Source organism: Musca autumnalis, unplaced genomic scaffold (genome assembly GCF_047663935.1).
Source record: "Musca autumnalis isolate F117 unplaced genomic scaffold, ASM4766393v1 scaffold_5, whole genome shotgun sequence".
Classification (NCBI taxonomy): Eukaryota; Metazoa; Arthropoda; class Insecta; order Diptera; family Muscidae; genus Musca; species Musca autumnalis.
In genome coordinates, this window is record NW_027412088.1 from 149,557,960 (window position 1) to 149,574,570 (window position 16,611).

The following is a 16,611-nucleotide window of genomic DNA, read 5'->3' on the forward strand; positions in this document are numbered from 1 at the left end:
TCGTTGATTTGTTTTTCTTGGAATGCCTGATTGACACACATTCATACATTGTTATTTTTATCTTCTTTGTCCCCACAGTGGTGATCGTGGCTTTTCAACAAATCTCAAAAGTCTACATTTAACGGCTGAAAATGCCTCATTGGCTGAACAACCCGACATCAATTCGAATCAAACAATTGGTGAATTAATCTTTGGCTATGTTATACCGTTCCTGCTCGATTTGGCCGGTTATGTATCATGTATCATTTGTTGCAAGTTCATTGATCAGGAACAGTTGCAGAATTTAATCGAACGCACCTTTCTCATGTCAATGCAGCCGAAGCGTTTGTGCCGCATGCTTTGGCTTCACATAGCTTTGGCTTTTATCATTTTCGGTTGCCTCTATGCTTACGTAGTACCGGTAGTCGTAATGCAACCCACCATAATCAAGGTCAAGTGGTTGTCTCACATGGAAACTGATCTGGGACTATCAGTAAAGGTATGTATGGCCGTTTGTTTGTTTGCTTGCTGTTGTTGTTGTTTGTATAAAATGATAAGAATGATAGAGCCCTTAATTAGCATTTATTTATGGGATTATAAAAATTATTCTCATCAGCTCTGTTCTGTAGTAAATCTGCCAGATGGGTATGAAGTAAAATAATTTAAATGTAGTGAAAAATGTTATGGGGAAATATTTTATCACAAGCAAATTTATGCGAGTTTGCTTTGGAGTCTGTTGTTTACCGGAAAGAATGCTATTGTATTTTTATGTACCCTACACGACCTCGACCGAAAGTATGAACAGTAGACACCGCATATAAGAATCTCGGGGGAAAATCGGCAAATTTGTTTTTATAAGCGTGTTTTTCTTATATGGATGTATTTTATATAAGAAGGTGGTTTCTTATATGCGTGCATACGGAGATACTAAATATTTTTATAGGAGTAAGAAAGGTGAACCCAAAGACGACAATGATTATTATACCCTCCACCAATTGTTTAATATATAGATTAATATTAAGTTTGTTTTTCTGTTTGTAACACATGGAACTAATCATATGCGACCATATAATTTTATAATTCTTATTGTATTAATTACTAATCATTTTATAACTTGTTGCAAACTATAAAAACAAATATCAAAGTTAAACCCATTTTATAACTTAGATTATTATCGCTTTATAATTATTAATTTATATCTTTTGTAAAAGTAAAACACCCACATTGTAATTTATAACACTTGTTGTTGTGTGGGATACCAAATAAATAAATACATAAATTTTGTTTTTCACCAACCCTCCTAAATACAGAAATAAAAAAATAAATAAATAAACAAATAAATAAATAAATTTATAAATAAATAAAAAATAAATAAATAAGTAAATAAATAAATAGATAAATAAATAAATAAATAAATAAATAAATAAACAAATAAATAAATAAAAAATAAATAAATAAGTAAATAAATAAATAGATAAATAAATAAAAAATAAATAAATAAAAACATAAATAAATAAAAACATAAATAAATAAAAACATAAATAAATAAAACAAGTATATATATATATATATATATATATATACTAGCAAAATGCCCGCTACTTCGTATGCGGAAAGGATATAAAAGAAAATAAACAATATTTAATATGGAAATGGAGAACACTGGAAACTTTTCGTTTACTAATACCAATTTTGAACTATATTAAATTTTATTTAAGTACTGTACCACTTTACCTTTAGTTCGACTTTAGTTCGACTTTTAAAAAAAAGCCGTATCTCACCCTTACACATCCACAGCGACACACATTTTTGAGCGCATTTTAATTAAGGGCGTTCTGTCCCCAGAAGGTAAAACACTCTTGTAAACAAGTACACCCAAGACCAATTTAGTACCATTTGGTACATTTTGTAGCTTTATAGCAGGCATATCTAAAACCATTTCAGAGAAATGTCAGAATTTGTACGCATTTGAAAAAAAAACTCCTTATATTATCGTTCATGCAATAACAAAATGGTAGACCTGAACCTTAAAATTACTTTTTATACCAAAGGCGAATCTCATTTCCAGCTCTATCACTTCTTCCAAAGACGATAATAGTAATTTACTATTAAATTTACGAATTTCCGAAACCTCCCCCAAAAATTCCTGCTAATCCCTTTACATAATAACAAATTATAACAAATTAGTACTTTTCATAGTATGTATTTCCAAAACCGTCTCCATATCTTAACACCAAATACCGGGCCCGGGCCCCCCCCGAAATGATTTTAGTTCCCATAGGATATTAGCTTATGTTATACATTTTTTAATTTTTGAGTAACATTTTAAACAGTTTTAAATAGTTCAAGAAATATGTAAAGTAGTTGGAAGTATTACAGAGAGGTATTTAACTACATTGGTATACTTATTGTCCAACATATTTGAAGATATAAAAATAATGAACAAGTTAGGCTTTTTGAGCAATTTTATGCATAGTTCTTGTTAAATTTTAAGGTGTTGTGTCAGAACAAAACGTTTATTTCTATTTATTGAACGTTTGTAACATATTGCGTACAATACTTTGGCTTATAAACAATGTCAAGAAAAAACATTTTTCCGATATTTTATTTTTGAAATTTTTTATAAGAGCAATTCAACAATAAAATATAAAATCGTTGTGGTTTTAAGTGTTTGTATATTTTCTCTAACACGTTTTTATAATGAACTATTTTGAAATTCATAACAATTACAAATTCTTTATTATGTTTGAAATTTGCAATAAAAAAAACTATATCAACCATTTTTTGATATAATTTCTGTTCCACCGCAGTGTCGTAAATGTCTATTGGACAAAAGGATTTTTTGTCGAATTTTTATGTTTTGTTCGACCTTTCGAATGTTAATAAAATAAAGATTATTGAGCTTGAGGCCAATGTTTATATTTTAATAGCTGAACCCGGTGCGCTTCGCTACCCCGAATAAGGTAAAATATATTTTGACAAATTTATTTGTAGGACAATTTTCGTCAATCATTCCAACTTTCATTAATATCGGGTATATAAAGCTTATTTGGTGCATCAACTACATGAAATCGGACGAAAATATATATGGGAGCTATATCCAAATCTGAACCGATTTCAATATAATTTGGCAAATTTATTTCTAGACCAAATTCCTGCACACATCGAAAATTTGGAGACATTATCTGTTACCATTTTATAGATATTTGCATAAAAAACTAAATTTTTTGGAGGTACCTCCGATTCTGATGCTATATCTCCGGATCAACGTGGAATTTCAGAATTTTTTATAGCCTATGTTACTTTCAGTCCATGTAGTGATATACTCTGAAAATTTTAGGAAGATCATTTCAGCGGGTTTTATGTCCATAAACTTCAAACAAACAAAAGTACAAACATTTTTCTACTTTATATAAATACATACACTGTGCAACACGAAAATTATTAACCATATTCTGACACCGCAGCGTGATAGAAGACCACAAAAGAGAGGACACGTGTCTCGCAGTTTTTTCGTATCCCATCAACTTTCGCGGTTATAGGCCTCCAAAGGTTTGAGGCTTTGATGTAAAATGGGTAATTTAGTCAGGACTATTTCTTCCAAACCGTTAGGAAATTTGAATTCATCTCAGAGGTAAAGTTGTAGCTCTTGTCTTAAATAACAAAAATTGTGAACACTTATAATCCATCAAACCTCATCTGCAAGGTCAAAATCGCCATAGTCAAATTTCTTTTAAATTTTTTTCTCAAGTTTTGTTCTACAGCTATAAAACCGATCAAATTTGAAGGAAACAACCACCTACAAAAATGTACCTCAGATCTCAATAAACATCTTTCTAGAATATACGAACTCTGTAGAAACGGATCTTAATGGTCAAAATAGCAAAACAATTTAGATTTTTATCCTCTCTTCTCGGCTTCTGCTCCATAGATACTAAACCGTCCAAAACTCAAGAAAACAATCAACCACAATATTGTAGCAAAGGCATCAATAAACAACATTCGGGAACATGCGGAATGTCTATGAACGGTTCTTAACGGTAAAAATAGCAAAAATCTTTTGAAACTATCCAATTTTTATACGTTTTTCTCCGACTCTGGTCCAAAGATACGCAACCACCCAAAATTTAAGGATACAGTCAACTACAAAAATGTGCCTTAGATTTCAACAATCAAGTTTCTAGAACAAATGAAGATTCTAGGAACGATTCTTCAAGCTCAAAATTCGATTATTTTAGATCATTTTTTCCTGTTCAGGTCCGTAAATAACAAACCTTTCAAACTTCTTTGAGTTAATAACAGTTTGTTATTTCCAAACCTGAGCAGGGGGAATGTTAAAAATAATTTAATTGTTCGTGATTTTCAGCCCTAAGAATCATTCCTAGAATCTTCATATGTTCTAAATAGTCGTTTATTGAAATCTTAGGTACATTTTTGTGGTTGACGGTATTCCTAATTTTTGGGCGATCGGTATCTGTGGGCCAGAATTGGAGAAAAAAGTGTAAAAATTGAATATTTTCAAAAGTGTTTTGCTATTGTTACCATTAAGAACCGTTCATAGACAGTTCATCTTCAGGGATTTTTCTGTCGATTACTGTTTGAATAACACCAGAAGAAAACGTCATAGAAACCCACAGCAATTATATTTTGGGAAGTACTTTCAATGTATGCACATTTCTAGAAATGTTAATTTTTCCTCCTTCGGTAAAGGACTTTGTGACGACAAACGAAATCTAAAAACTGATCGGAACAGGTTCTTCTTCGTCAAAATCTCAACAAGTACCACTCGACTTTGCGGACAGGAATATACCCTGAGCCTGTGTGAATTGAAACTTTCATCTATAGATCCTTTAACCCAAAAACTATGTATTAGAGGATTTTCTGAAATTTGTAGCCATTTCCGGACGTATGAACTTGCAAACAAAATATGGATTTGTATCATTGATCACAAGTGTTGTGGAGGAGAAATGGACCGGGCCGACATAGTTCATTTTGGGAGTAGATCTTATTTTGGGTGTCTTTCCTTTTAAAAGATATTGCGCCCACCAGTCAATTCAGTTCGCCACAGTATAATTTTCACCTTTTGACTCTTATGTCAGGAAATATGGACTTGCCCACGAAAAACATAATACCGCTCCAAACACAAGGAATACCTTCAGTAAACATGTCTAAAGATTCTCAAATAGACCTTAAACTGCACTTAAACAACTATTTTGAAGGTTTGTGTTTGGACCAAATCTCTTGCTCCGTTCAAGAAAAATCGCGCATACCACTTTAGCTAAAATTCTTGAAATTTGGGGGGAAAATACCAGAAGAAGACCGAAAAGCACCATCTTCGAATTTTGTATATATATATGGCTCGCTGAAATATTGCGATAAACAAAGTTTGGACCAACGCAGTATCCGGTTCGAAAGTTGTCGTGCGCACTTGCCACTACACATAATTTCTTTAGGTGTTCCTTACAGCTTTTGGGCCATTTTCTCTGGAAGTATAGACTTGCCTCTGAAAAACTTGTACTATAGTAATAGGGGCCCCGTGAACACTTGTTGCAAAAAAGCACAGAGAGTTCTTTTTATTTATTAATTTATTTCATATTTTTACTTATAACTAAATTATTAGCATAAAGGAAGTGAAGCCATGACCATTGAGGTTTAAAGCTTACACAGCTTATCCAGGGAGGTCTTAAACTGCACTTCGCTGAAAATTTTTGAAATACTCTGCGGAAGTTTGCCGAAAGAGTAGATCGATATGGCCCATCTTCGAAGTTGATCAAAATATCACGAAGGCCAAATTTTGGACCGAATCGGTTGATCTGTTTGAGAATTATCGTGCTCTTCAGGTAGCTACCCAGACAAATGGACATTGCTTAGTCGACTCCAAGTTTTCTGAAACAGATTTCTTCCAAAAACACACTTTGGCCCTAAAGCGATTATTTCGATGAGGAACATTTTGGCTAAAGGCTGAGAGTATAAAAAATGTAGATTTGGAAAAATTGTGTTTATGGATTTTTGCTAAAAGAATGTATACAGGTATAGACCTTGGATTGGGCGACATAATTTCATTTTAAAAGAATTTAAGACTGGATTCCAGAGTTTCCCTTGTTCCTGATCAATTTATGAGAAGATCCAGGATAGGAAACCAGAATTTGTATAGGTGAAGTCCGACGATTGGACGCCAAAATTAGTCTATTGACAGATGCACGATTTGGCGACAGAATTTGTCATTTACATAACCGCGATTAGGTGCTAGAATTTCTTGATGGATAGACTAACTATTGCTCAGCATTAGTTCTCGGCCTTCAGAAATTCTTTGTGATAAGTAGACATCGGATTTTTGCATATATTTGAAAATTATAATGTTAAGATATTTGAAAATTAAATGTTATGATATTTCTAAGGTTTTCCAATTGTATTCGCTTTCTTTTGGTCTTACCGAAGTGATATCACAGAATTTCATAACATTCACTGTAGTTGTGAATTATTTGATAAATGATACGCCCAAAAATATATGGGATTATTAATATATACATTGTTTTGATATTAACTGTGACATATTATCAAAAAAGTTCTAAAAACAAGATAAAATTGACGCCATTTGAATTAAAAAAAATAGTAATGAAAATTATTTCATCAGTAAAATAAATCTACATCTTTGCTAAATAAGCCATTTTCGCAAACATGAACTTTCAAAATTTTGGTCAGGTGGGCCCCCCCCGAAATGAAATCCTGGCCTCGTCCCTGCCAAATACCAACAGCGACTCTTTGAAAAAAAATGTAGAATTCCGCTTAGGTACTATTCGTCAAGTTATAAACGTATTCCTTAAAACACGTTCATATACCAACGCTACACACTACTACCCACCCAACTCCAAAAAATAAAGATTCCAGCTCTGTCCTTACATCCAACAGCAATTTGAGTTCCATTTAGTAATTTTTGTATACATATGGTACGTATTTCGACAACCACGTATCTCATCCCTACACATACATTAATACAAAATAATAACAGTAATCTTTCTTCCACGAAAATTACGAATTTAAAAAACTACTCCAATCCTACACTCCAACAGTAATCGTAATTCCAAATTGCAAGATTGCAGCTCTATCCGTTCACCCTAATCAAAATTGTACCATACTTAGTACCGTTTAGTACCTTTCGTACACGTAGGTACGAATTTTATAAACTTCCTCAATCCTACACTCCAACAGTAGTCTTAATTTCTAATTCCAGGATTGCAGTTCTACCCGTTCACCCAAACCCAAATTGTACCAAATTCAGTACCATTTATTACTTAATGAGTACTAATTTTCAAAACATCCTCCATCCTACACCCCAATAGCCATCTCAATTCCAAATTTCAGGATTCAAGCTCAACCAAATCCAAATTGTACCAAATTTAGTACCATTTAGTACTTTTCTTAACACAAGTTCGAATTTCCAAATGTACCTCAATCCCACACCCCAATAGCAATCTTACTTCCAATTTCAGAATTCCAGCCCTATCCGTTCTCCCTAATCCCAATAGTACCAAATTTAGTACCATTTAGTACTTTCCGTACCCATAAGTACGAGTTTCCAAAATTACCTCAATCGTATAGTCCAACAGTAATTTTAATTCCAAATTTCAGGATTCCAGCTCTATCCGTTCACCCAAATCCAAATTTAACAAATTTTGTACCATTTAGTAATTTTCGTACATGTTAGTGCGAATTTCCAAAACTACCTCAATCCTATTCTCCAACATTAATTTTGGTTTCATATTTCAGGATTCCAGTTCTTTCAGTTCACCCAAATCCAAGTTGTACTAAATTTTGTACCATTTAGTACTTTTCGTACACATAAGTACGTCTTTCCAAAACTACCTCCATATCTGAATCATACGCGCTAACAGAAATCTTAATTCCAAATTTTAGGTTTCCAGCTCTATCCGTTCACGCAAATCCAAATTGTACCAAGTTTAGTACCATTTAGTACTTTTCGTATCAATAAGTACGAAATTCCAAAACTACCTCAATCCTAAAATCCAACAGTAATCTTGATTCCAAATTTCAGGTTTCCAGCTCTATACGTTGACCCAAATCCAATTTGTACTAATTTTAGTACCATTTAGTACTTTTCGTACACATAAGTATGAATTTCCAAAACCATTTACATATATCAATACCACTTCCCAAGCCTGATTCCCATACCAAATATCAAGATTCTAGCTATAGCCGTTCAAAATATACAATTGGTACTAAATTTTATATCTTTTAAAACTTTTCGTACACTTATAGGCCGAAATTCCTTTGGTACTTTGGTACATCTTTCTAACTCTCCACCAGTGACCCTCATTTTAAATTTCAGAATTCTAGCTCTTCCCGTTTGATTAATACAAAGGATGCCATATTTAGTACCTTTTAGTACTTTTGGTACCCTTCCAGTTCGAATTTCCAAAAACCGAGCCTTATCTCACGCCTGCATACCATCTGCAACCTACACTCAAAATTTCAAGCTTCTAGCTTCAGCCGTTTCGTCTGGGCGATGATCTGTCAGTCACTCACTCACTCCCTCACTCACTTATCACTAAGCTCTTTTATATAATAAGATATATAATAAGATATATATATATATATATATATATATATATATATATATATATATATATATATATCTATATATATATATTCTTCATCAGTATAAAATTCTAAGACGATCTAGCTATGTCTGTCTGTCCGTCTGTTGTAATCACTCTAGCTCTAGGCTATAGCGGACCACTTTTTGGTATAGCCCCCATATAACTGTACCTCCCGATTTTTGGTACTTTGAAGATTTTAGCTAAAATTTTTGACCAAACTAAAACTCCACCTAAAACTGTCAACATAGGTCCATGTTTTGGTGTAGCCCCCCATATAACGGTACCTCTCGATTTTTGGTATTTTGAGGGTTTTAGCTAAAAACTACCAAACTACCTGTAATTTCACTTTTGGGGTTCCCAGTGGTCACAAAATATCTCCACTAAAAACCGTCAACATAGGTCCATGTTTTGGTGTAGCCTCAATATAACGGTACCTCCCGATTTTCAGTATTTTGTGCATTTTAACTATATTTTATTACCGAACTAGCTGTAATTTCACGTTTGGGGTTCCCAGTGGTTACAAAATATCTCCACTAAAAACCGTCAACATAGGTCCATGTTTCGGTATAGCCCCATATAACGGTACCTCCCAATTTTCCGTATTTTGAGGATTTAAGCTAAAATTTTTGACCGAACTACCTGTAATTTGAGAGTTGAGGTTCCTAGTAATTACAAAACATCTCCACCTAAAACTGGTATAGCCCCCATATAACGATACCTCCAGATTTTTGGTATTTTGAGGATTTTAGCTAAAATTTTTCACCGAACTACCTGTAATTTGACAGTTGAGGTTCCTAGTGATAACAACATGTCACCTTCAAAAACTGTGAACAGATGTCTACGTTTTGGAATAGCCCCCATATAACGTTACCTCCCGATTTTCGGTATTTTGAGGATTGTAGCTACATTTTGCGACCGAACTACCTGTAATTTGCCGTTTGAGGTTCCCAGTGGTCACAAAACATCTCAACCAAAAACTGTAAATATAGGTCCTTGTTTTGGTATAGCCCCCATGGAACGGTACCTCCCGATTTTCGGTATTTTGAAGATTTTAGCTACAAATTTTACCGAACTATTTGTAAGTCGACATTTCAGGTTTCCAGTGGTCACACAACATCTCCACCAAAAACTGTCAGCATAGGTCCATGTTTTTGTATAGCCACCCACATTTTTAAATTGTCAACGTAAGTCCATGTTTTGGTATAGCCCCCATGTAACGGTGCCTCCCCATTTTCGGTATTTTTGACCCAACTATCTGTAATTCGAAAAACTGTCCACACAGATACATGTGTTTGTAGAGCTCCCATATATCGGTATGTCCCGATTTTCTGGTATTTGGATTTTAGGTACAATTTTTGACCCAAGTATCTGCAATTCGACATTTGAGTTTCACAAAACTTCCCCACCAAAAACATAGGTCCATACTTTGATTTAGCCCCATATAAGGTTCCCGACCGATTGAATACATTTTTTATGATTCTTGCTAGAGCTGGCAAACTATCGATATTCCCAACATTAGATATTTTCGATATTTCATTTCAAAAAATCGATTGCTATCGATATTATCTTTAATTTGTCGTCACCATTAATTTGGAAATGAAAATGGCAGAAATGTCTAGGCTTTTGTTAACATTTTGCACAAATGTTCACAGAAATATGAAGGAGAAAACAAAAGCGATGCTTTTATTTGATAAAAATATACGAAAATACATTTTACTTTTCCGAAAAATGTGTACGAATGGCTACGGACTTACTTTCTCACATTCACAAAACCGAAAAGCCTCTAAATTTCTATTTATTTCAATGAAGTTTTGATCGTCCCACTGAGTAAATTAATAAAATCTCTTATATTTTAAATTAAATTGTGGAAATTACATTGTCATTTTTAATAAATACTTCAAAATGCCTGAAAGTGGTCGGTACCGTTATATAGGTGCTATATCATATTTCGAAAAATGTAGACAAAGAACTTTAAAATACCTTAAATCGGATGATACCGTTATATGAGAGCTATTCCAAAATGTTTAACTATGTCTACAATTGAATGTAGAAATTTCTGAATGTAGAAATTTCCGACCATTAAAATGCCAAATTACATCCAATTTGGACCGTCGTTGACCAAAAGTAGACCAATGTTCACAATTTTTGGTGCAGAAGTTTTTGACCTACCCATGTCCATAATTTTTGGTGGACCACTTCGAACCCTAAACGTTAAATTACATACAGATAACGGCCGAGAATGTCGATAACAATTTCAAAGTACCTGAAATGGAGAAGATTGAAGATTATATGGAGGCTGTTCCAAAACATGGACTTAAATATGTCCCTATACATTTTTACTACGATAACAATTTTTCCTTTAGGTTATCTAAAAAAATATTAAAAATTCTTGCAGTTCTGGAACAGACCATAAATGAACATTGGAGGGTATAATTAAATTTGTAATTCTGTTTGAAACATATCGAAATATACGTCGGAGACCATATAAACTATATATTCTTCATCAGCATCAAATTCTAAGTCGGTATAATCATGCCCGTCCGTCCGTCCGTCCGCTCGTTTGCACGTTGAAATCAAATCAATATTTAAAATAGAGCCTTATATTACTCCTAGTATGTTTAGTATTAAAAAAGGGACATATCGGTCCACGTTTTGATATAGCTCTCATAGAACGGTACCTCCGACTTTCGGCACTTTGAAGGTCCGTCTATACGTTGAAATCAAGATACAGCTCACAATATTTAAAATAAAGCCTTATAGTTTGGTATATAAGTTTATTTTACTCCTAGGATTTTTGTTATTGAAAACGGGCGATATCGATCCACGTATTGCCCATGGGCAATCTATGCATAGAACGGTTCCTCCCGATTTTTGGTATTTTGAAGGTTGTGGCATAAATATTCAAGCGAAATGGCTCAAATCTGACATTTAGTCCTCGCTGGGGTATAAAACTTTCCACTTGAAATTTGTCGGTTTAAGTCCATGTATTTATATAACCCCCATTTAACGGTACCACCCGACTTTCGGTATTTTTAAGGTTTTGGCCTCAATATCCCACCGAACTGGCATTTAGTCTTCGTTAGGGTTACAAATCCATTCGGGGAACCTGTAACCCCTATTGGACCCATCCCCAGTTTGCGGATAGCTAAATGCTTCCCAGATATGGGTGGAAAGACGGAAATCAAATACGTTTCGCGGACCATCAGGTAGCTGGGTCTGTCATTAAGTACAGCGACAGCAAGCAGCGTCTGAACTCCAGGAGGAGCGGCTGAAACTAGACTCAAAACTATAAACCCTGCAGAAGATCTCGCGAAAACACTGAAGTAAATCTCCCCTGTCCCTCAGTCTCCGGCCAAACGATGGTGCTACTTCAACATATTTATAAATTATTGAATGATCGTTTATATCCGAATAACGGATTTGCCAATTATGAAGAAGAAGTGTTACAAAATTTCCCACCTGAAATTTATCGGTATAGGTCCACGTTTTCATATAGCCCCCATAGAACAGTACCTCCCGAATTTCTGTATTTTTAAGGTTTCAGCGTCATTATCAAGCAGAAGTGAAAGAAAATGTATTATTTTGTCTTCTATTCCAGTAGAAAATTATCAGTATAGGTCCACGTTTTCATATAGCCCCCATAGAACAGTATCTCCTGATTTTCGTTATTTTGAAAGTTGTGGGCTCCATATCGCACCGAAATGGCTGAAATTTGGTATTTAGTCTTCGTTGGGGGTATAAAACTTTCAACCTGAAATTTGTTTCGTATAGGTCCACGTCCTGATACAGCCCTCATATAAGGGTACCTTTCGATTTTTCAATATTTTGAAGTTTTGCTATTTGGTATTTCCACCAGAAATTTGGTAATAGGTCGACGTTTTGATAAAGCCCCCATAGAACGGTACTCCCGATTTTCGGTATTTTGAAGGTTGTGGCCTTACAAATCTTTCCCCAGAAATTTGTCAGTACCGGTCCATGTTTTTATATAGCCTCCATAGAAAGATACCTCCCGATTTTCGGTATTTTCAAAGTTTTAGCCGAATTATCGTACAGAAATGGGTAAAATATATGGTCTTCCATTACAGCAGAGAATTGTTGGTACACACAGGTCCACGTTTTGATATAGCCCCCATAGAAAGCACCTCCCAATATTCGGCATTTTGAAGTCGATTTAACTATGTTCATTAGGGTTATGACTCTTTTAAAACCTCGTATTCCTGTATAATATTTTGATAAGTTTTTATTAATAGACAAAATGCCATACATTCGTGCAAAAGGATAAAATTTTTTGAGAAAAAAAATTTCCTTTCATACTATGTCCATTAGGGCGGGGCGATTTGTAAGGAAGGAAAAAAACCTGAGAAAAATTGTAGCCAAGACAGTGATTAAGAACTCTCTAATACATCGCAAAAGCATTGGAACGCTCCTTCAGGCAGTTTTCGCCTTGAGAAGGTGCAAACTTTTCGGAAAATGTCGATAAATGGCACTGTGCTACAAAAGTTGACCAGAAAAAGCGTTCAGATGCAAAATTCTATCGTGTTGGGATCCATGGACAACGAAAATGCCTTTTGTACGTTTGGGTCGTTTCGTTTTATTGTTTTATAACAGTAAAAGTAGTGAAAATCTGGGTTTCTTACGTTTTCAAATTTAAACGGGCATATCTTCTTTTTTTCACAACGGAATTCTATTGATCCTTCTTCCTTTTATTTTTTTAATCGGTTCACAAATGGCTAAGTAATAGTGGTTTCTGTCTGAAAACCCCCACTGTAGTGACTGTAAATTCGGTTCTCAATGGGTAAAACCTCCACGAAAAAAATAATAATCAATATATGTTGATATTTTGGTATGTACCCCAGATGTTACGTATTTTGAAAGTCCAAATGGAATGACTTTAACATGGTATTTTGGATTCTGAATGGGTAGAAAATATCGATGACTCATTGGTGTTAAACCTTGTTTAAAAAAACGATATTCTTCAGTTAGCATATTCCACTTCTCCTAAGAGTAAGCCTTGACGTGGCGGAAGAGCTTAGTACTTTCATAAATATAGGAAACTAATTGATCATTTCTACTTCAATACAACTCGTGTTGGGGAGTATAAAAAGTTCGGTGCACCCGAACTAAACGCTTACTTACTTTTTCCATATACCTTTATCCTCTATTTTTATTATTTTATTATTTTTTGTATATCAATTTCAGATACTGCTCTTATTAACTATTGCTGCGCAAGATATTATTGAGATTATCGTACTGAGTAGTTACTGTATCGAATGTTATCTGCTGAAGATACATTTGATGACATTATCACAGAAGTTGCTCTTGCATTCAATAGACTCATTGGATTGGATGAGGGTAAGTACTAATTAGCAAATAAAAATATGATAAAAAATCTTGGTTATAAGGAACTGGCAAACAGTGAAATTTCAAACGCTATACAGTCGAACTTCGATATAAACAATAATTTCCTATGACGAAATGTTTTATAAATCACAAATATGAATTCGATCATAAAATAACTTCTTTATGAGGAAGTATCTCCATAACGTAGTAATGTTTCAGTCCCAGCAGCTACTTTATAGAGATCTTCGACTGTATGTGATAGAATGTTATATTAGCCAATTTAGTGTTTTAATTCAAAATAATAGTTTCATTTCAAACCAAAAAAGTTGTTTTTACTTAAGCACCATTAATATTTTGTCCTCTCTCTCTCCCCCTTTCTCCAAACAGGAAATTCTGGAATTTCGTAAACTATTGGATCGCCTCAACAATCATGTTTCAATACCGGTTTGTTTTTTCATCGTAATGAATTTGGCCTATGCCTTTGCTGGTTTCATTTTTATGTTTAAAGATTTCGATTTTCATTATTCGGCCTTGAAAATTGTCATATTAAATTTCATAAATGTGGTACTGTGGCTTCTGCTGGGCCTTATGCCATTCTTTATGGCCTCCTCCCTAACACATGCTTGCCAAACGGTCAAAGGTAATGGACACTTTTTGCGGGTACGTCCATTCCTCTATCACAATACCTCCACCGATGATCTCAATTCAATGCTAATGTTTGCCTCAACGTTGGATATGTCAGCGAAATTATTCCGAATGCCAATACAATCGAATTATTTATGTTTTGCCATACTGGTGCTATCCATAGTCGTACTGACAATGGGAATGTGTTTTAATTTAAGTCTTTTGGGAATGTTTTAGTAGATAGGCAGAGAAATATCTGCTTTTCCCCTATAATTTTTTGTTGTTCTTTTTGGACTAGATTAAGTATTAAAATGTTGCCTGTCTCTATGTAGATATGTATGTACATTATAGAAGAAGAAAAAAAAACGATTTCAAGCCAAGTGATATATTTTATTATATGAATACTATAAGTACAAATAAATAAAATAAATTATGAAAATACATTCAAATTCTATTACATATGTAATTTCCTTTAATTTCCGCAGAACACGTGCGCACTTTACTGGTAGGTATGAAGTGAACGGATTATTTGTCATGCGGTGGTAATATTGTTGTTTACTTCCTATGAATATATTTCTAATGTCTGGTTTAGATATTAAATTTTAATTTCCTGGGAAGTTGTTTCTATTAGAGGGAAATAGAAATATCTTATCAAAACAAGTAAAAAAGTATCAGTCGACATTGCCGACAGAGAGAGATATACCCTCAGCCTGTGTGGATTGAAATACTTTTTTTTCAAAAGAACTTACGTATTTAGGGGGGTTTTCAAAACAATATGGATAGGATTAAAGCGCAATAATTTGCGGGGATATCGATAGATAGGGATTTTTTTAAACTGAGTTTCGACAATATTTAGAGTACCATTTTAGCGAATATTTTCGAACTTTTGTGGGGGAGGTATCGGAAGGTCCGCTCCTTCCACCTTCGAATTTCATATAATATTCGAAGAAATATTACGATACCCAAAGAGCTCTCCAGTCTCTACATATGATGCCATAGGGGGTTTTTACAACTTTCGAGCTTTTTCTCAAGAAGTATGGACTTGCCCTTGAAAAAAATTTACTGTCGTAATTGAGGCAGCGAATGCAAGTTTCTGCAACAAAAATCAAAGTGATCCGAGAGCTGGTCTTAAAGTGAATTGATCCAAAAATGTGTGTGGGAGGTACCCGACGGAGTGGACAAATATAGTCCATATTCGAACCTGACCTATACCTGGTACATATATTAGGATGTGTAAAGTATGGACCAAACATTCCGAACATTTTTGAACTTTTGTGGGGGAGGTACCGGTAGGTGTGGACAGATATGGCTTATCTTCGAATTTAAACTAAGTTTGCATAAAATATTACAAAGGCCACGTTATGGACCGAAACGGCAGATCCGTTCGAGAGTTATCTTACGCTCCAACCACTACACACGGTGTCATAGGGGTTGAGTCCATATTGGAAACTCATCTAAGTCTGGCAGAAATTATACAATGTGCAAAGTCTGGACCACATCGGTTATTCCCTTCAAGAGTTATCGTGCGCACAAATTTTCCAAACATTTTTGAACTTTTGTGGGGGAGGTACCGGTAGGTGTGGACCGATATAGCCCATCTTCGAACTTAAACTAAGTTTGGACAAGATATTATGAAAGCCAGTTTAGGTCCTGCTCACGAATCGCTTTGATTTTTGTTGTAACAATTTTATTCACCACCCCATACGACGGTACACGTTTCATCTGGGGCAAGTTCATAGTTCAGCCTGAAAGGTGCGAAAAACCCCTATGACACCATGTGTAGTGGAAGCAGCGCAAGATAAATTTCCAACGGATAAACCAATTCGATTCAAAATTTGGCAGTCGTAATATTTTGCGCAAACTTAAATCATGTTCTAAGTTGGGTCATATCGGTCCACTCCTTTGGGTACCTCTCCCACAACCGATAACTCTCGAATGCAATAAACTATTTTGTCCATACTTTGCACATCGTGATATTTCTACGAGACAAATATCAAGTTATAATACGGACTATATATGTCAACTCCTTCGAGTACTTCACACACAAAAT

General features: G+C 34.4%; 1 protein-coding gene across 4 annotated transcripts in view; it reads left to right on the top strand.

Annotated features, from left to right (window-relative positions):
• The window catches only part of GrlHz (Gustatory receptor-like Holozoa), a 56,798-nt gene extending 41,778 nt beyond the window's left edge, over positions 1 to 15,020 (top strand). For all 4 annotated transcript variants that reach the window (XM_073957365.1, XM_073957363.1, XM_073957366.1 and 1 more), the window contains 3 exons: positions 79 to 478; positions 13,797 to 13,949; positions 14,325 to 15,020. In XM_073957365.1, coding sequence (XP_073813466.1) covers positions 79 to 478; positions 13,797 to 13,949; positions 14,325 to 14,798 — 1,027 coding nt within the window. In that variant the 3' untranslated portion in view covers positions 14,799 to 15,020. The remainder of the gene's footprint in view (positions 1 to 78; positions 479 to 13,796; positions 13,950 to 14,324) is intronic.
• Positions 15,021 to 16,611: the final 1,591 nt, after the last annotated feature.